Below are 20,851 nucleotides of genomic sequence, written 5' to 3' on the forward strand. Positions count from 1 at the left end.
TAGAGTGGCTAAACCAAGAACTTAACTTCTCTCCAAGAATGATGTGTTGAGACTGGAGGTATTGGTAGTTATTTATAGCTCTTCAAGTTCAGTACTTGGACATGTGCTTAGCTTCCACGCAGGTACGGCTGTTGTGTAACTTCCACGTGAAGGGGGGACACGTGGTGTGCTACAGGGCCAGGCCGGCCAGCCTCTCCTAGGCCGACCGGCCTAGGAATGTTGCCGTGTGTCACCGCCCTTCTTGTGGACACTCCTGATCTTCTCCTGAGGTTGGTGGTGGTTGCATTGGTTTGAGGCTCGATAGCTAGAGGCCGGCCGGCCTGGCTCTAGCTCCTTCCAGCCCTCCATTGTACCGCCTTGTTGATCAATGCGTGGATGTTACTTAGGAAGGCGGTTTGGAGCTTGAAGACTAGGGTAGACGCTGCATGTGAGCCCATCAATCCATGGCTCAAGCCTTTCGACCGTAGGATGTTTTGCTTGATGATGTACTGGTCAAGATTGCTTGGACTTGTATTTGTAAACGTGCACGTGAAGTTTGAGCTTGAAAGGCCACAGTGCCAGGCCGGCCGGCCTAGGGGAGGCCAGTCGGCCTGGGATTTCTCCCAAATCGGCCAAATTTCGCACAGTGAGCTCCTAAGATCAAATATGCAACAAAACTTATGGAACTCATTAGGATAAATACTTTTGGCAAGATCTTGGCTTTATAAGCATGAAATCCGGAGAAATGTTGGCGGTAAAAATCATGAAAATCAACCACCAACAGCCATCACCCAATCCGCATCACTTAAAGCTTCTTCTACCTTAAAAGGTTCCAAATAGGAGACAAATGAGTAATGTTCACAAAAATTTGCTAATCTAGAACGTGTTGTTACCCCTCTTTTTGAATGCTCCCAAGGATGTTATCCACTGTATGATCATGTTGCATGCTTTGGTGAACTCTTGGGTGAGGTTCTTGAGCTTGATGTTGCACTGGATCATCATCCTCATCAGCTTTATCTTGATCAAGGACATCTTCATCAGCATCTCCGGAGTTTCCAGAGATATCTCTGGAGTCTCTGCAGATTTGGCCGGAGTCTGAAGTTTTCAGTAGCAATGGTATTTGGCCCATCTTTTGGTGTCTCTTCATCATTCTTTTCTCGAGGCCCGATTTCTCCAGTGGCTAGGTTCTCAATGGTTTGCTGAGGTGCTAATTCATCTTCTGCATCATTTAGATCAAATTGCTCCATTTGAGAGCGGTTAGATTCATCAAATGTTACATCACACGCAATTTCAACACATTCAGAGGAATTGGTGAAAACACGATAGCCATGAGCATTTGAAGCATAACCAAGAAGAAAACCTTCATCAACTTTAGATGCAAACTTAGAGTTTCTGGGCTTCTTGTTAGAATGAAGCACTTACTTCCAAAACCTCAAAAGTAAGACACGTTAGGCTTTTTACTGGTTAAAGCTCGTATGCGGTCTTTTGCAAGATCTTGTGCAGGTAGAGACGGTTGATTGCACAATATGCCGTGTTAACCGCCTCCGCCCAAAATTGACATGTAGTCTTGTACTCATCAAACATGTTTCTTGCGGATTCCAAGAGAGTTCTATTCTTTCTCTCCATAATGCTATTTTGTTGAGGAGTTGTTGACACAATTTTTGACACATGTCTGGCCGATGCAAAGGCAAGAAAGATAGCCGATGGAAGCAGAGCAGTCTAGCCGATATGGCGTCGCGGCCGATGGAGCATATGTGGCGCTGATGGTTTGCGTCAGCAAGTTATCATGTGGAGTCTGAGTTTTCTACTACGTAGCTTTAGTTATAGAAGGTTTGTTTTCTTTTTAGTCAAGTTATTTTTGTCGTAGTCGACTGTGTTTGTTGGCTAGCCTATAAATATTGGCTTGCGGGCATGTAATCGAGCAATCATCAATACAACAACAAAACCCTCTCTTATTTATCAGCGACTTCGCCAAACCCTAGTTTCTTCCAGTTCGTAGGGCTGCATCGCTTTGATCTCCGGCTTGCTGGCAGGTTCCGTTTTTACCGAGCAAATTAGATCTTTGACTGACGGTGCATCGCTTCTTTCTCAATCTGTTTACTCACTAGTTATCGATATTTTCTAGTCTTTGGTAGATTAACTTGTTTAATCTCACTTAGCTTAGCTTTTCTCACGGTTATGCAGCTTCGATCCAAGTTATCTATCGTCTTTTACTGCAGTTTTTACTATTTCAATCTACTAGATTAAGTTTAGTCGATTGGATCTAGATCTAAGTGTTGCTCACAAGCATTATTAAGTAACATTAATACTGCTTGCTTTCTAAAATTGGCTGATTCTAGCCGCTTGCTTGTTGGTTTGTATCGGACGTTTTGACTGATACTCCATGTGGAACATTCGGAAATCCAGCCGATACATTCTTGTATTTGATAATGCATTGTTCCTTGTCAATTGCAAGTCAAATTGACTGGCACGCTTAGCAACTACGTGAAGCTATTTTGGAGCCTGCGCCGGAGTTAAGCAAATCTCTCAGGTCCTCGCGTGTTGCCAAGTAGAAAGCCGATAGCCAGTTTTTTGCATCAACACACTTTTGGCACGCCTAGTAGGACCAGAGAACGACTTCACCATGTCCATCCCGATACCGGAGGAGGTGGATGGTTTCAATATCCTCAAGGTCACCGAGGAAGATCTCAATGTCACCCAGAAACAGCTTCTGAAGAAGGCAGTGGAAGACTACAAGACGAACTGCCTTGGAATTTTCAGTGTCACCAAGAGAGGAGAGGCCATACAGAAGAATGCCTTCCCAAAGCCGTGTGATATCACGATCACTGAAGATGCGGTCAAGTTTCAAGAGACGTTCGATCAAGCTATGCATCACGCAATGATCAACCAGTCGAACGTCCTGATGAATTCGATTCAGAATGCTGTCAGGGAAACTATGGCCAGCGGCTTGCAGATGGGTTACAAAGGGTTGTCTTATTCTCAACCAAAGTCATCAGCCCCAGCAGCATCGAGAGCGGGGAGCGCCACTATGGCAGGCTTTGGCACCTAGGCGCCACCGCTCAGCACGATGATGCCGACCGCCAAAAGCTACCCAATGCCACCATACATATTCTAGAGGCAGACGTATCAGCCGATGGCATCTCTAGTCCTAACGGCACTAGTATTTATACCTTCTTTGCCGATGATGGCAGCATCGGTGAGTGGTGGATCTTTCAACGTTCCTGCTGGTTTCATCCCCGACCCATCTGTAGGGATGCCTCCTGAGTACATGGTCCTGACCAGCACAGGGGCATAGGATCTGGCCCAGCAGTTTCCACGTATGGATGGCTCAACCCAAGATACGCAGCCACAAGCACCTTCCAACCAGCTACCCGTTTCCCCACTACAGACCGGTAGGCCCCACTCACCAGCATCGGTCTCTCAGCCGATGGATCTCTACCAACCACATACGAGTGGTTATCAGCAAGGTCCTTCGGCTCCTCAGCCGATAGCGAATCATATGGATCAGCAAGGAGGCTACCAACAGCAAGTTCCCGTCCAACCGCAACTGGTTCAACAAATTCAGCCTCCAGTACAGCAGCTACAACCAGTGATCCAGCAACAGGATAATAGCCTCCAGAGCATTGATTGGGCCAGCAAGATAGCCGATGTGATGAGAAACCAATTTGGCTTGAAGCCTAAGGAGCCAACGCACATATACTGGCAGCCCTACCCTGAGGCTTATGATCAGATCACTCTGCCTCATCATTACCAAGTGCTAGATTTCACCAAATTCTCTGGCAGGATAATGTGACAACAATCGAACACATTAGCAAATTCCTGGTCCAGTGTGGGGAGGCATCTGGCAACGATGCTCTGAAGATTCGTTTGTTCCCTCTCTCTTTATTTGGATCAGCCTTTATGTGGTTTTCTTTGCTTCTAGCTAACTCCATCATCACGTGGGCCGATCTGGAAAAGCAGTTCCACAAGTACTTCTTTGCCGGGGTTCAGGAGATGAAGCCCACAGATCTGACGCCCTTGAAGCAGAGAAATGATGAGCCCGTTCCTAATTTCATCCAGAGGTTCAGAGACATCAGGAGCCGTTGCTATAGCTTGTCTCTCAGTGATAGCCACCTAGCCAAATTGGCTTTTCAGGGATTCCTTCCTCACATCAGGGAGAAGTTTTCATCGCAAGAATTTGATAGCTTAAGTCATCTTGCTTAGAGGCTATCTAATGTTGAGGTTCACGTGCACAATCCCAGGGGAAGTACCTTTCAGAAGAAGATTAACAATGTCGAGTACTCTTCTGATTATGAAGGAGAGGCCAAAATCGGCTTGGCAGAGTGGACCAAGAAGAAAGAGCCGGTTTTGTGCCTGTTTGCTAAGAAGGATACCAAGAAGTACAGGTTCGACATCAACAAGGCGGACAAGATCTTTTCTCTGCTGTTACAGGAGGGGCAAATCAAATTGTCTCAAAATCACACGATCCTGACAGCCGAAGAACTGAAGAATCGCAAGTACTGCAAGTGGCACAATGCTATGTCCCACAACACTAATGAGTGCAAGGCATTCCATCAACAGATTCAATCGGCTATTGAGCAAGGGAGGATTAAGTTTGAAAATCCTGCAAAGCCGATGAAAATTGATGGACATCATTTTGCCACTAACACGGTTGAGCTCGGTGATCCGGGCAACAAAGGAAAGGCTAAGATGCTGACTTCTGAGATGGCCAGGCAATCAGGAACTGTGGATCCTGAGATGCAAGTATCGGCTGATGAGTTGAAGGATCGCAGCTGATACGAGCAAGGCCAAAGTCCTAGAGGACCGGCAGAACCATCACATCCAATATGCTGATAAACAAGTATCGGCGTAGACAAGACAGAGAACGGCACTTCCAAGAAGAGAGGAATCGACATGACGAAGACCACTAGCGATGCCCCTTCTTCATTTTCTGCTAGAATGAAGGATTGAGGCTCCCGTCGGCTGACAACTGGCCTGAATGCAACAGCCCGCGTAAGGACTACCATACTTTCAAGAGGTAGTGTCATGATGATAGAGGCCGTAGGCCGATCAGCAGAGGTGAACACAGAGAAAGACGTGTCCCCATGCATGATCGATTGGATGGCACAGTTGAAGCCTAGGATCAGTTGGAAGATGAAGCCAATGATCATGTTCCTCATGAAGAACCTCTAAATCGAGAGATCGAGCATCAACACAATTATCTCTATGACCCTAAGACTTACCCCTAATGGTGCCCTGGAGGGTTAACCAAGTCTTAGAAGAGGAGAATCCAAAGGCTGCACCACAGGGAGCAAGAGGAGGAGCACACTCAGGGGAAGAGGTGTGTGAATTCCCAGGTGTGGCGTGTTATGAGAAAAGCCGATGAGTTTGAGCCATCGGCATCAGTTAACATGGTCTTTGTCTTGCCGATGGAGTTCAAAGCTCCGTCCGATGATAAAGAAGAAGAGCGGGCGATGGCCCAACTTACTCTGGATCCGATGCAAGCTGCATTTGATTAGCCAGAGGATAAGGAGCGTCAGCACTTGAGGCCCCTATACATCAAAGGACATATGGATGGTCGGCCGGTGACCAAGATGATGGTTGATGGTGGTGCTGCCATTAACGTGATGCCTTACGCCACCTACCGGAAGCTCGGGAAAGGCAAAGAGGATCTGATCAAGACCGACATGAAGCTCAAGGACTTCGAAGGCAAGACTTCACCAGCCCGAGGGGCAATCAATGTTGAGCTGATGATCGGGAGTAAGACTCTCCCCACTACTTTCTTTGTCATTAATGGCGAAGGCTCGTATAATGTGCTCCTGGGATGAGATTGGATCCACGCCAATTGCTGTGTTCCATCCACTATGCATTAATGTCTCATCCAATAGGTGGAAGATGCTGTCGAGGTGGTACATGCAGACTCATCGCTCAGCGTGGCAACGGCCGATCCTCAAGTCTGGGGATACGATGGAGTGGAATGCATCTTGGGCAAAGTTTGGGAAGGTGATTTCCTAAAGATGGCTAATTTTGATCTAAAGCCAATCCAAGCAGTCAGCTCTAAAGAATCATTCTAATTGATGATTTCCTATTAGAAGATGAAGGCAAGCTTGGACATGGGTTCACGTCGGCCGATGAAATGGAACAAGTTGATATTGGTGATGGCGATAGGCCTAGGCCGACGTTTAGCAGTGCCAAGTTAGATTCTAAGTGTAAGCAAGAGTTGACTAACTTGTTGAAGGAATTCAAGGATTGTTTTGCTTGGGAATATTATGAGATGCCAGGATTAGACCGATTGATTGTTGAACATCGGTTGCCAATTAAGCCAGGGTATCGGCCATACCAACAAGGTGCCAGGTGATGTAAACCAGAGATATTGCTTGACATAAAGGCTGAGATCACTAGGTTACTCAAAGCTAAGTTTATTCGACAATGTCGGTATGCTGAATGGATCTCCAATGTGGTGCCCGTATATAAAAAGAATGGCAATTTACGGGTATGCATTGATTTCAGGAATCTGAACAAAGCCACGCCCATGGAAATGCGGGGTACAATCAGATTTTCATGGCAGAAGAAGATATTCCGAAGACTGCATCTAGATGACCTGGACATGTTGGGTTGTACGAGTGGGCTGTCATGACCTTTGGCTTGAAAAATGATGGGGCTACGTATCAGAGGGCTATGAATTATATATTCCATGATCTCATTAGTAAAATAGTGGAAATCTATATCGATGATGTTGTGATCAAGTCAAAAGGGTTGCGAGACATTTAGCCGATTTACACAAGACTCTAGAGTGCACCAGAAAGCATGGATTAAAGATGAACCCAAACAAGTGTGCTTTCAGCGTATCGGCTGGTCAGTTCTTAGGCTTTATGGTTCATGAGAGAGGAATCAAAATTGGGCAGAAAGTTATTGGTGCTATTAACAAGGTAGTTTCTCCAGAAAACAAGAAGCAGCTTCAATCGTTAATATCTGAAGGTTCGTATCAAATTTGTGAGGGAGGATACAGTCGTTCATCCCATTGTTGAAGCTGCAGGCCGATCAAGAGTTTGTCCTGGGAAAAGAGCAACAGAAGGCTCTTGATGATATAAAGCAGTACTTGGTAACCCCACCAGTGTTGGTTCCACCCTAGAAGCACAAGCCGTTCAAGTTGTATTTATCGGCTGATGAATGTGCTATCAGATCGGCCCTTATTCAAGAGTTTGAAGGGAAGGAACACGTAATTTATTATGTCAGCCGAAGGCTCTTGGATGCTGAGACCAAGTATTCTCCAATTGAAAGATTGTATTTGTGCTTATACTTTTCATGCACTAAGCTCAGACATTAATTATTATCAGTTGAATGCATCATTGTGTGTAAGGACGATGTCGTCAAATACATGCTATCGTTGCCAATTTTAAATGGGAGCATTGGGAAGTGGATCCTGGCTCTATCAGTGTTTCATTTATGATATGAATCGGCTAAGGCGGTTAAAGGACAGGTTATGGCCGATTTTGTTACTCAACATTGTGGCCCTGAGATTACTGTCGTCGAGCCTGCTCCGTGGATGTTATTTTTCGACGATTCATCTTGTGGAAAAGGTTGTGGTATCGGCATAGTTCTTACATCGCCTCAAGGGGCCAGGTTTGAATTTTCTCTACCAATTCCTCGTACATCAACCAATAATCAGGCAGAATATGAGGCTGTGCTCAAAGTGAACCAATTGCTAAGAGAAATTAAAGCCGATGCCGTTGAAATTTTTGGGGATTCTATGCTCATGGTTAATCAGCTGATTGGGAAATATGATTGCAACGATGATATTTTAAGGATTTACCATAAAGAATGTCTTGAATTGTTGAGAGAATTCAAGATGGTTTATATTGAGCACATTCCTAAGATGCATAACGAAGAAGCCAATAGGTTGGCGCAGAGCGCTTCTGGTTATCGGCCGATATGTGATATCACGGCTATGGAGTTATTGGCCGATGACTGGAGAAAAGAGATCATCTAATGTTTGAAAGATCCATCACAGAAAGTCTCCAGGCAGCTGAGATTCCATGCTACTAAGTTTGTTTTGCTCGAAGATGATTTATATTATCGGATGATTGATGGTGTTTTGCTCAAATGCCTTGGTGTTGAGAGTCCAAAAGTTTAATGGGAGAAATTCATGAGGGCGTATGTGGAGCACATCAATCAGCCTTCAAGATGAAATGGATGATAAGAAGAAACGGATATTTTTGGCCGACAATCTTGGAGGATTGCTTCGAATACTACAAAGGGTGCCAAGATTGTCAAAAGTTTGGTAGTGTTCAAAGAGCACCTGCATCGGCTATGAATCCTATCATAAAGCCGTGGCCTTTCAGAGGATGGGGCATTGATCTGATCGGCCAGATTATCCGTCATCTAGTAAAAATCATAAGTTTATATTGGTGGCAACTGATTATTTCACCAAATGGGTTGAAGCGATTCCCTTGCAGACCGTGACGTCTAAAAATATGATTGATTTTGTGAGAGAGCATATAATCTATCGGTTCGATATTCCTCATACCATTATGACCGATCAGGTACTATATTCACTTCAGGGGAATTTGAAGAATTTGCTGCCAGTATGGGGATTAAATTGCTGAATTCCTCTCCTTATTATGCTCAAGCCAATGGTCAAGCGGAGGCATCCAATAAAGGAATCATCAAGTCAATCAAAAGGAAGATTGCCAAGCAACCGAGGCAATGGCATACTACTCTGAGCAAGGCTTTGTGAGCGTATCGGATGGCTTGTCATGGAGCGACTAAGGTGTCTCCTTACCAATTGGTTTATGGGCATGAAGTCGTCCTTCCTTGGGAGAAGAAGACTAGTTCAAGATGTGTCTCTTTACAAAATGAGCTGGCAGCTGATGAGTATACAGGTTTGATGAAAGATGGCCTTGAGGATTTGGCTTCTCATCAGCTTAGAGCTTTGGTAGATATGGAAGCAAACAAGGCACGGGTAGCTAGATGGTACGATAAAAAGGTTAAGATTAAAGAATTTTCCCAAGGAGACTTGGTTTGGAAGCTAATTCTGTCGATAGGATCTAGAGATCAGAAGTATGGTAAATGGTCTCCTATGTGGGAAGGTCCCTATCGGATAAGTCAGTTTCCTGGTAATGCCTATATCTTGGAAACGCTTGAGGGAGAAAAGTTCACATGAGTTTTGAATGGTAAATGTTTGAAAAAATATTATCCTAGTATATGGGTGGACGCCTAAACCGAGTACTTACGGAGAAGAATTGGTTCAAGATTGCAACCGACATGAGGAATATCGCCTTTAGTATGATGCGAGGGCGAAAGTACTCAATTGAGCCAATGATGCTTATGCATGATCGAATATGGCCGATACGATATGTGTCGCCCTTAGCGCAAAAAATTACACTATCAGAATTTGATGGTTATCGTGAAGAGCCGATGTAATCACAGAAAGAGGTGGAAATGCATGAAAGTTTTGAAAACAAGCATAGAAGAAAAATATTTGTACATTCATCGGATACAATTTACTCGCCAAGGAAGACCCTATTGACTACACCCTCGACGTTGACTTCAGCACCGATGGCCCCGGCAGCTTCATCAAGCTCGTCAACGAGCTCCTCAAAGTCTGCTTGGTCTTCTCCCTCAGGAAAGATGAGGTGCAAAGTCTGGAGGTCATGGCCGAGCTGAGTCTGCACCATGGCTAGAGCAGTGGCGACCCCCTGACGAGCTCCGTGGCCGGCGATCTCCCTAGCGTGGTTGGGGATGTCCTGGAGGCAGTCGGCGAGCGTGGCGCCAATAGCATTCACCGTGGTGGCGGCATGGTTTGCTGCTTCGTGCAGGACCTGGAGTTGGGCCTTTAGAGCTTCCAAATAAAGGGGGAAAGAAATCAAGATAATAGGACTTGCCAAAAAAGGAGAGATTCCAACTGAAGGAACCTTACCTACGACCCTGGCATAGGTGTCGGCCAGCATTACGCGGGCGGTGGAAGTTTTGCCCTCGGTGGCCGACAACCCTGCTTGGGTGGCCTCAACACCAGACGCCAAGCCTCACAAGTCGCCTCAGAGTAGAGGTCACGGACCTTGTTCAGTTGGCGGAGGAAGTGCCGGGCATCGTCTCCGTTGTAGGAGTCGATGGAGCCAGAGGAGGAGCTCACTGGGGTGGTAGATGGTGCAACACGGGTGGTGCTGGAAGCCTCGTCAGCCATGGAGATGGCTCTGCACGGACGAGAAGATCAGTAGCATGAACACGAAGATATACGAGAAGGGGAATCCTCTCACCCTTGGCGTCGGAGTCGAGCGCAGAGATGTTGATTGGCACCGGATGGATCCTCTACCGGATGCTTGTTGCTAGCCATGTTTTTTATCTGAGAGGGGCTTGAAGAGATAGGGTATGGAACAACAGCAAGATGCGGTTTGGTTTTTCAACCTAGCCTAAAGCCCATATTTATAACCGCAGGATGGATCCAGGTCAAGTACCGGCTGGGAGGAAGTCAGAGCGTCGTATTGCTACAGTTGAGAAAGAATTCGGGGTGTCGTGCTGCTACAGCCGAGAAAGAAGTAGAACCGTCGTGCTGCTGCGATTGATGGAGGAGATGAAGGGTCAGGAGGAGAATCATCATTACTGGTCTGAGCGCTGAGTATGCATGTACGGGGTCAAAGAAGCGATGATGACTGGAGAGAATTTCAGAACAAAATTCTTTTATTCCAAATCTGGGGGCATGTGTTGACACTAATTTTGACACGTGTCTAACCGATGCAAAGGCAAGAAAGACAGCCGATGGAAGCAGAGCAGTCTAGCCGATATGGCGTCGCGACCGACGGAGCATATGTGGCGCTGATGGTTTACATCAGCAAGTTATCATGTGGAGTCTGAGTTTTGTACTAAGTAGCTTTAGTTATAGAATGTTTGTTTTCTTTTTAGTCAAATCATTTTTGTCATAATCGACTAAGTTTGTTGGCTAGCCTATAAATATTTACCTACGGGCTTGTAATCGAACAATCATCAATACAACAACAAAACCCTTCTCTTATTTATCAGCGACTTTGCCAAACCCTAGTTTCGTAGCTTTTTCGCTTTTCTTTCAACGAGTTCTTCCAGTTCGTAGGGCTACATCGCTTCGATCTCTGGCTTGTTGGTAAATTCCGTGTTTACCGAGCAAATTAGATCTTTGACCGACGGCGTATCGCTTCTTTCTCAATCTGTTTACTCACCAGTTATCGATATTTGCTAGTCTTTGTTAGATTTACTTGTTTAATCTCGCTTAGCTTAGCTTTTATCAGAGTTATCCAGCTTAGATCCAAGCTATCTATCGGCTTTTACTGCAATTTTTACTATTTCAATCTACTAGATTAAGTTTAACCAATTGGATCTAGATCTAAGTGTTGCTCACAAGCATTATTAAGTAACATTAATACTGCTTGCTTTCTAAAATCGGCTGATTCTAGTCGATTACTTGTTGATTTGTATCAGACATTTTGACCGATACTCCCTATGGAACAATTTGGAAATCTAGCCGATACGTTCTTGTATTTGACATTGCATTGTTCCTTCATGGTGGTAAGATGTTGCTCAATTCTTCCAATGACATCGGTGGGAGTAAATTTTCTTGAAGCCTCTATTCTCCCTTATCAAAGTAGGTAAGTTGATATCTCTAGTCATGTATGCGGTCAAGATCTTGTCAACTACATTCTTATCACTCCACTTGTCACCACCAAGTGCTCTAATCTTATTCACAATTTTGTTCAACCGTTTGAACATTTCTTGTGGTGTCTCATTCTCATTAATGATGGTGCACGAATTCTTCCTTCACGCACTTTCCTTGTGCCTTCATGGTTGACTTGGAGCGGCTTGCATATTGCGTTGAATTTTGAATTCTTCCTCTTGGATGATGACTTCATCTTCCTAGGGAATGTTGACACCTACATACACACACAATCTTCCAAAGGTCCGGATTAACCCTGATCAAATACACACGCATCGAGTGTCGCCATGAGGAGTAGCCCGTCCCGTCAAAGTGAGGGGGCTTCCCTAGGTTCACTGCTGCACTTTGGGAGGAGCTACTTAACCGACCATAATTAAAAGGAATCCTGGCAAAGGTTTAGGAGCTTCATTTTTTATTTCCTTTACTGATTCGGTGTCATAGTAGGAATCCTCATCAGATGACTCTACCTCCTTCTCTTTGTTCTGGTTCTTCTCATCGTCCACTTTCTTTTCATCTCCACCATTGGGTGGAATTTCTCTGGGTGAATTCGACATGTCGATTCTCCAAGCGGTTAAGATTTAATCCGGAGATCAAAGCTCTGATACCAATTGAAAGGATCTAGATGTCGACTAGAGGAGGGTGAATAGTCGAAGCTGAAAATTACAACACTTAAAATATATTTATCAATAACTTTTGGAGTCTCCGGATATTTGTCCGGAATCTCCGCAACTTCCGGAGATTCCAAAAAATGTCCAGATACTCCGAAGAAAAGTGCTGAAACCAAACTCGACCAATCAAACCTCAACCACAGGTAGATCGAAGGAATTTTCAAGGTTTGTAGGTTTGTTTCTACCCCTTTACTTCCACTACCTGCAGTCAAAATCTTTCCAACAAGTAGATCGAGAGCAAATCTTAGAATTCTAGCAAGAAACAAGAACTTCAACAAATCACAAAGTAAAAGCACCACGACACAAGGATTTGTTTCCCGAATTCAGTTCCGCACAGGGAACCTACGTCTCCGTTGAGGCACCCAAGAAGAACATTTACTTTTTGAGCTATGAAACCTCCCCTTAGCAGCCCCAAGGTTGCTAAGGTCACTTAGCAGAACATGAAGGTTGTACAAACTTCCTGGGGCACACCACAATCTTAGGTGCTCGACGGGCAACACCTAACCGGCTACAAGCTTGAAGCTCCAAGAGTAACAAACATGTAATCCACTGGCTTGACAAAGAAAGAGGTGCTCAAGAGATGGGAAATTAGCTCATTTGCAGTCTCACTTGCTCTCCCCTCAATTTCACTTCAATCCCCTCACCAAATCTTGCTTGGAAGTCAAAGGAGGGAGTTAGGAAGGCTCTTGAATGCTCAGTGAAGGAGGCAGGTGAGTTCTAATTGAAGGGCAAGTAAATGAAGAGGGCGAGGGGTATTTATACCCCTTCCCCCAAAACTAGCTATTACAGGGTTAAGTTCCGGAGGCTCCGGAAAAATCTTTGGAGATTCCGGACAACAACTTCGGAGACTTCGGATATGTGCGGAGACTCTGCACATTCCAGTCTCCAGACACATTCCGTAGAAACCCCATGTCCAGAGACTCCGGAAACTCCGGACTTTTCTGCAGAAACACACTTTAAAGATATTCCAAGTGATGTATGAGTGCAAAGGTGTCTCTCATAAGTTTGTTAGATCATCTTGAGCAGCTTATTCTATGCACAGCGAGTAGATTCCATGTCCCTCTTAATAGTACGGCATTCCTATACTCAAATTCAAAACGTAAAGTAATTAAAACTCCATGAAACTTCGCCTTGCAACTTTCATTACCTTTTTGATGATCATCTCCTTTTTCAACTTTTCATCTATCACCTGTAGTTCCTGCTCACATTCATACAAATAGCATTAGTTCTACAAGCATATTTATTAATACACCAAAACCCACTAAGCAGGTCTAGATGTTCTTTCACATATTCCTTACAACACCTAGTCTTAGTGTGGATCAGGACACACTGAATAATATAGCATTTGATCATATATGTGGCAGACGGGTGAAACCTAATTTTGCTTGATTGAAAGGCGATTGTTTTTGGAAAAAAAGTCCCTTGTCATCTTGCTTGCTGGAGTTACGCACACGCTACGGCACTACCTAGTGTTGACTGCTGGGTGCCACTCCAATCCGCCGGTGGCCTGACGCAGTTGTCTTGAGTTGCCCACAACTACACCTTCCCCCACCATGTCCATATATATTTCTAGGTTGATTTGTTTCTTTCACAGAAGTCAACAGTGGAGATAGCTTTTGATTGATTTATTAGTTGAGAATTTGGCGTCCATGCCAGAGCTGATTTCCAGTGATATGTCATGTGACCTTGGAACCTTAGCACTCATAGTCTGTTGATCCATGCCACAATGCAAGTGAAGCTCCATAGAGCATGGAGCCGTGGACCACACCTCGTGACTCTTGTCGTATACTGATGATGCCGTCTTTCGGTTGTCCCTCTGCAAATTTGATGATGAGCTACATTGATAACTTTGGATCAACAAGAGCCCCTTGCTCCCAACACTAACATTCGGCCTCATCATTGGGCTCTCTTCAACAATGCCCACGGATTGGAGCTTAGTCATAGTCAACAAGTCCACTATTGATCCGTGGCACAACGGCACAACCACTACTATTAGCCCTTCCAACAGTAGTTTTGTAGTTTTGTTAATGTTAATATGGTACTATTTATCTATCTTGTGGTTTTAAGCTAACAGTAGTTTGTAAAAAATGGGATAATTTAACAAAGTGAAGATCAAAATCCTCCTAACTTTGTACAGAAAAATATTGTTGATCCAGCTAGCATGTCTCCTTTGACTAGTTGTGTTGCTAGCTTTTTTTGTTTTGAGGGTCAGTTTGTCGTTTGTTTCAACTGTGAATGGTCAATTATTGAATCAATGATTGTCCTCTGGTCGGTTAGTGATGTCAACAACTGGGTGTAGTGTAAGACACTTGCCTTGTTATTTTGATCTCCTTTTGGTGCATTTGAAAACAAAGGAAATTGTTCTTTTCCCTCCCAGCAGCAAAGCCGGCCGGACTGGGATGGAGGTAACGAAGCTAACGCTTCCAAGGACATGTGTGGTCATCAGGGTGGAGAGAATGGCAGTTGTAGCACAACGCTTTCCAAGTCATCAAGCCACAACTTTTTGAATACTTCGTCAGGCGGTGCTGACTTTGGACTCGTGTGCAGCCAAGTGATGCCGACTCTGGGGCTGTACTGTCTCGTTGATTCATTGGTAGTGCCTACTGCCATTACCACTTTGGAAGGAAACATGCGTGTGCGCTCAGTTATTTCAAACTAGGAAAGCCCTTTTAACCTTAAAATAATCCTCGAGGTTTTTCGTTAACAGAATAAGGTTTACGCTTGTTTAAACTGTACTGTTCTTTTGTTTTCTTTACAAAACAATGGAATGGTCACATACACTCATTTCTCTAAATGCACATCTTTCTTTCTCAGTGACTCATACGTCTAGGCGTCTAGCATATCTTTATATTATCGTATGAAGTGACCAGGAATGTATATATTCCTGTAGACCGGGACGTCACCTTCCACTAAAATAATAGTATCATTTATTTATAAAATAAAAATCTACAAAAAATACATGAGTAACAATGCTATGTCTAGAACAAGAACCTGTTGGACAGGTTACACAACAAAAAGTCTAACCAACTGGGCGAGGATCAGTTTGATTTTTTTTTTGTTTTCAATCACATTATGGAAACGTGGGTGATTTGTTAACCGAAAACACATATGCACAAGGAAGTATTGGAAATACATATTTTCTGAACTTAGAAAGCGATTGATAATTCAGTGACAAAATAATTATTTATCAGTGTGATAAATATAACCAAAGCCAGTCATACGAACTTCAAAAATACAGTTAGCATTGCATTTCATATGCATATTATTCTGCCTTTCAGCAACGACCCCACTCTGCCCGGTCCTAAATCCTAATCATCTCCTGAGCGGCGCGGCCGGGGCAGCCTTTTCCAGTGACGCTGACAAGTGGAAATATTTGTACAGTTAGAAATGAATAATCGATGGTCAATGTGTTATTTGTACTAGTGATCGTGTTTTGATCCAAGCTAAGCTCGAAGTATCAATCAACTCCATTAGGTTTACACCACTGCTTCCATTAGTTTTGTTTTAAATCAAACTACTTCTCTATTTTTATCAAATTCAAAGAACAATAAACCGACATGAAAAAGTACGTTAGTTTCTACTATTTGTATGCCATTTATAACGCATGCAATATTTCTGCCTCCAATTTACGTTTGTCGTCTACAAAGTGAGACACGGTTTTATTCCGACCGCCAAGTCCCAAACGGTTCCGCACAGTCATGACGAACAATATTAATGCGACAATTCTACAGATAGCGTCGCGAACTCTCCATGCTCCAAGGGAACCATCAACTGATGCCACATTTCCAGCACGCTCAGTGGAGAAGGCTTCGAAGATGTTCGCTCTGATCGTGCTAATGCCGAGTCCTCCCGTCCAAACAAACAAGATGAGCACAGCACTATCTTGTACGGCAAAATTGTAGCACAGGACACAGGTCCAGGTCGTTACTGCCGACTGATATTTAATTTTTACCCCTGGAAACCTTGCCAGTCAACTGGTAGCTGGGTGCGACAAACGACGGCATCATTTATTGTTTCCGTGCCGACCCCATTGCTGGTTGAAAACTTTGCTGACATGTGATGTGACCAGTCACCCAAATTTCCCCTGCGACTGCGAGGACTCGTGTTGCTGAATGCTGACAGGTCACGCCCTTGTCCTCTGGCTCGGCCGTTTTGACTTCCAAGGGAGAAGCGCCGAGGCTCTTGTCTTCTCTCCCCACCGAATCGATCACCAAACGGAGGAAGGCGGATGGGCATGATCAGTGAGGTCCCAGCTCCACAGCCGTTGCTTCGTTCCATCCATCTCGTCTCCTCGCAGCGGCCATGGAGGATCGTCGCGGGGGCGCCGTGGGAGGAGGAGGTGAGATCGACAAGAGCTCGGCGCTGGGCGAGGTCAAGAGGCAGCTGCGCCTCGCCGCGCCGCTCGCCGCCGCGCTCCTCCTGCAGAAGGTCATCCAGACCATCTCGATCTTGTTCGTCGGCCGCCTCGGCGAGCTCCCCCTCGCCAGCGCCTCCCTGGCCACCTCCTTCGCCAACGTCACGGGCTTCAGCTTGCTGGTAAACCATCCCGGCCTCTTGTACTAGACGGATTCGAAATTTCGACTTCCCTTTCGTCTCTCCCGTTTCTGACCGAGGCACGTCGCGCGCCCGGCCCGGCCGTTCTTGCCGACCAGTCAGGCATGGCGAGCAGCCTGGACACGCTGTGCGGGCAGGCCTTCGGCGCCGGCCAGCGCCACCTGCTCGGCGTCTACAAGCAGCGCGCGATGCTGGTGCTCGCCGTGGCGAGCGCCCCCGTCGCGTTGGTCTGGGCCTACACCGGCGAGATCCTCGTGTGGTTCCGGCAGGACCGGGAGATCGCCGCGGGGGCTGGCAGCTACATCCGGTGCATGATCCCAGCGCTGTTCCTGTTCGGGCAGCTGCAGTGCCACGTCCGGTTCCTGCAGCCGCAGAACGTCGTCGTGCCGGTGATGGCCAGCTCCGCCGCCACCGCCGGGGCGCACGTCGCCGTCTGCTGGCTGCTGGTGCGCCGGCTGGGCATGGGGGCCAACGGAGCCGCGCTGGCCAACGCCGTCTCCAACCTCGTCAACCTTACGGTCCTGGCGCTCTACGTCAGGGTCTCGCCGGCCTGCAAGGACAGCTGGACGGGGTTCTCCCGCGAGGCGTTCCGCGGCATCCCTGCCTTCCTGAAGCTCGCCGTGGCGTCCGCTGCCATGGTCTGGTGAGGAACACGCACTGCACTGAACATACTACCATTGTGCCTTGAGGCAACTGACGATGAGTGTCTGCGATGACCATGTGCAGTATGGAGTGGTGGTCCTTCGAGATCCTTGTGCTTCTTACAGGTCTTCTCCCCAACCCAAAGCTCGAGACCGCCGTGATGTCTATCTGGTAAAAGACTGAGCTTGACCTCCTATGTTGAACATGTCAATGCTGCTTGCTCTCTGATCGATCTAATAAGGCTCTTGGTACTGTGGTTCTTGCAGCTTCAACACTTATGTCTTTGCATTCATGCTCCCGCAGGGACTTGGTGCTGCAGCAAGGTCAGTGGTCCGAAGTCCGGACATGATGATGATCATATTCTAACAATTCCTAAAAAAAAGAATTTAGTTATGCTCTTAGGCCAGTCTCAGTGCACAGTTTCATTGTACAGTTATCAAGACTGAAAATTCGGTTACTGTGCTGACTGAGTTGATTATCTGTGGCGCAGCATTCGTGTTTCGAACGAGATTGGTGCAGGACGACCACAGGCGGCACGCCTTGCGACGCGGGTGGTCGTTCTCCTGGCGATCTCCCTGGGCGTTTGTGAAGGACTTGTGATGGTGCTAGCGCGCAATCTGCTGGGATATGCGTACAGCAATGAGGAGGAAGTGGCCTTGTACACCGCTAGGCTGACGCCGATCCTCGCGGTGTGCACCTTATTCGACAGTCTGCAGTGTGCTCTTTCAGGTATTAACACACACCTTATCTGACAATAGCTGCATCTAGCTATGTCTTTCAGATTGTGGCAGGGTTCAGTCTCTATGATCTCATCTTCTCCGTGTCATTTTTTTTCGGATGGAGAGGGAGGGTATGGTCATATGGACTATCTGATGATCTTATCTCTCATTCTAAGTTCTAACTCATGGTAACAGAGTGCTGCAAGATTCTGTAGCTGTACTGTGCAGGAACAGGAAAATAGATCCATTTCTAAAACGAAAAAACAGAGAAACTGAAAAGTCCAGACACTTTGACATTGAGCATCTCAGCTCACGAGAAGAAGATTTCCACAAATTTAGACATTCGGCATTTGAGCTCATGCTTTTGCCATTTCCTCAAAATGATGGCAGTTCCAGTAGTAATCCACAGTTTTTATTTTGACTAAACAAGTAGGTAGTTTTTTGATGTCATGGAACCAGGTGATTTACATAGGTAGGCTATGTACTTGATGTGCAGGTGTTGTTAGAGGCTGTGGCCGGCAAAGGATTGGTGCCTTCATCAACCTCTCTGCATTCTACATTGTTGGCATCCCTGCGGCATCCATATTCGCCTTTGTCTTTCATCTCAGAGGAACGGTATTATGCTTTCTCATTAATTTCCTTTCGGAGTAAGTGAATTTCCATTTGTTTTCAGTTTCGCAGTTAAAATACATTCTCAAAGGAATGGTTTGAACTGAGCAGGGACTCTGGTTTGGTATCTTGTGCGGAGTAGCAGTCCAGATGCTCCTGCTTCTCTGCATCACCTTGTGCACCAACTGGAACAAAGAGGTAAGATTAAGTCTGGAGCTTGAGTGCATCTGATTTAGATGCTTTGTTTCATCTTGTTCTCAATGCTGCTTGTTGGGTTTGTAGGCATTGAAAGCCAATGATAGAGTTTTCAGTTCTTCTCTTCCTGTCGGCAACACGTTAACATCAGGTGGTAGCGAGCATCCAAATGGATGCAGTTTTGTTGGAAAGGATGCGCAAGGAACCAATGAGGGGACAAAGGGTTCTACTACTCCGAGCACAGGTTGATGGCAGTAAAATGTTGGTTATCACTGCTCCGAGCACAGGTTGATGGCAGTAATGTTGGCTATGTAGTCTCTTAAAAGTTAGTGTTAGACTAGTAAGTAGCATCATGTGGCGTGTACTCGCTACTTTGCTCTTCAGTTAGAAGCTTCCTTCATCCTTGTATCTAGGAAAAGATATGAAAGGAATCGGTGCTCGTAGACTAACTAAGAGAGGAGGGGTAAATTAGATCAACTTAAAACCTTAAAACCTTAATCTTTGACTCAAATCTTAAATCTAGTTTATACAAAATTTAAACTAAAGCAAGCTATCTAGATATACAACTATGATTCAACTAGTGTGAAACCCCTATCCCAAAACAAATTTTGCAATATATAGCCAATTCTAGTAAGATACTGCACTAGAAAATAAATGCACACAAGTTGAATGAGAAATACGGAAAAAAGAAGAGGATGAGGGGAAGCAAACTTTTGATACGATGATTTATCTCGTGGTATCGGTACACACTAAGCTACCTCTAGTCCATATCGTTGAAGCATTTATAAGGAGTATTACTTCCCAGTCATTAAGTCTCTTCAGGACACCCCTTAACTTGCCACAAAAGTTAGGCCACTAAGTCTCACACTAAGTTTCCTGGTCACCTTGATGCCGCCTTCACTATGGACCTTCCTAAGAAGGAGGAATCTCCTTATTCCCCGCATAAAATCATTGTTGCCGCTCCACACCAAACTGAAGGGTCGAGAACTTGCCAATGAGCCATAAACAGTTCAAGGGGCCGGCACACCAAGACTATAGTGGTGGTTCACTCTAGAACCATGCACAAGGCAACAACATATTGCTCTCTTATTCTCTCTCTAGGCCTAACCTAGCACTAACACTCCCAAAGCGTATGCTAAAACCTGTAGATGTGATTAATTTGCTCGATGGAGAGCTTGGAAGTCTTCTTCAGTGTCTATGCGAATCTCACGAACTCCAGAAGTCTCGAATGACTGGGGTTGGGGGGAGTCCTTAGAAACCCACTCATAGACGTTACTTGATTTTCTACCAAAAAGTGTCGGTTAAACCGGTCGCCACCACCGGTTTAACCGGTCACACTAAGTCTGCATGCTAGTTGTTGAATTTCAACATCCCCTTCTGCTGACGCCATTGCACCGACGCAATACATCGACGGGTGTTGGTTCAACCGGTGCTGAAGACACCATTGCCCAAAACCTTCTGGAGCTTCTGTGCATATCACTATGCCAACTGGTAATTGCTTCGACACCTACTGTCCAAAGAATTGGTTTAACCGATGCAGTAGAGATTTATTCACTCCATCACCATACCAATTTTCTAATGCAGCGATCAGTTCAAATTCAGGGGCGTGGGTTAAACCGGTGGGCTGATTTCTGCTGGCACTTGTTCAAGTCATTTCAGCTGTCATTTGGACACTCTAAAATATTCTATGTGTGGATTGTCTCTATGACTTGGCATCTTGACAACGATTTGGATTGTATTGTATATGAGTTAAACTCTATCCATGAGAACTAAAAATTCATAATCATACATATATGATCTTACAAACTTGTTAGTCCCATTAACTA

The 20,851-nt window shown here is 45.4% G+C and overlaps 1 protein-coding gene across 3 annotated transcripts; it reads left to right on the top strand.

The window, feature by feature from the left end:
• The first annotated feature begins 16,461 nt into the window (after positions 1–16,461).
• LOC112897689 (protein DETOXIFICATION 16-like) lies at positions 16,462–19,523 on the top strand. 3 transcript variants are annotated; one of them, XM_025966092.1, is made up of 8 exons: positions 16,462–16,842; positions 16,959–17,503; positions 17,587–17,673; positions 17,769–17,825; positions 17,993–18,231; positions 18,718–18,836; positions 18,942–19,028; positions 19,113–19,523. In XM_025966092.1, the coding sequence occupies exons 1-8, from the start codon at positions 16,609–16,611 to the stop codon at positions 19,272–19,274; spliced, it is 1,530 nt and encodes a 509-aa protein (XP_025821877.1). In that variant the 5' UTR covers positions 16,462–16,608; the 3' UTR covers positions 19,275–19,523. The 3 variants fall into 3 exon arrangements, with proteins under 3 accessions (XP_025821877.1, XP_025821945.1, XP_025822001.1); XM_025966160.1 differs by having other exon boundaries at positions 18,718–18,831; positions 19,113–19,269; XM_025966216.1 differs by having other exon boundaries at positions 16,824–16,842; positions 16,963–17,503.
• Positions 19,524–20,851: the final 1,328 nt, after the last annotated feature.

Source organism: Panicum hallii, chromosome 1 (assembly GCF_002211085.1).
Source record: "Panicum hallii strain FIL2 chromosome 1, PHallii_v3.1, whole genome shotgun sequence".
In the NCBI taxonomy this organism is placed as follows: domain Eukaryota; kingdom Viridiplantae; phylum Streptophyta; class Magnoliopsida; order Poales; family Poaceae; genus Panicum; species Panicum hallii.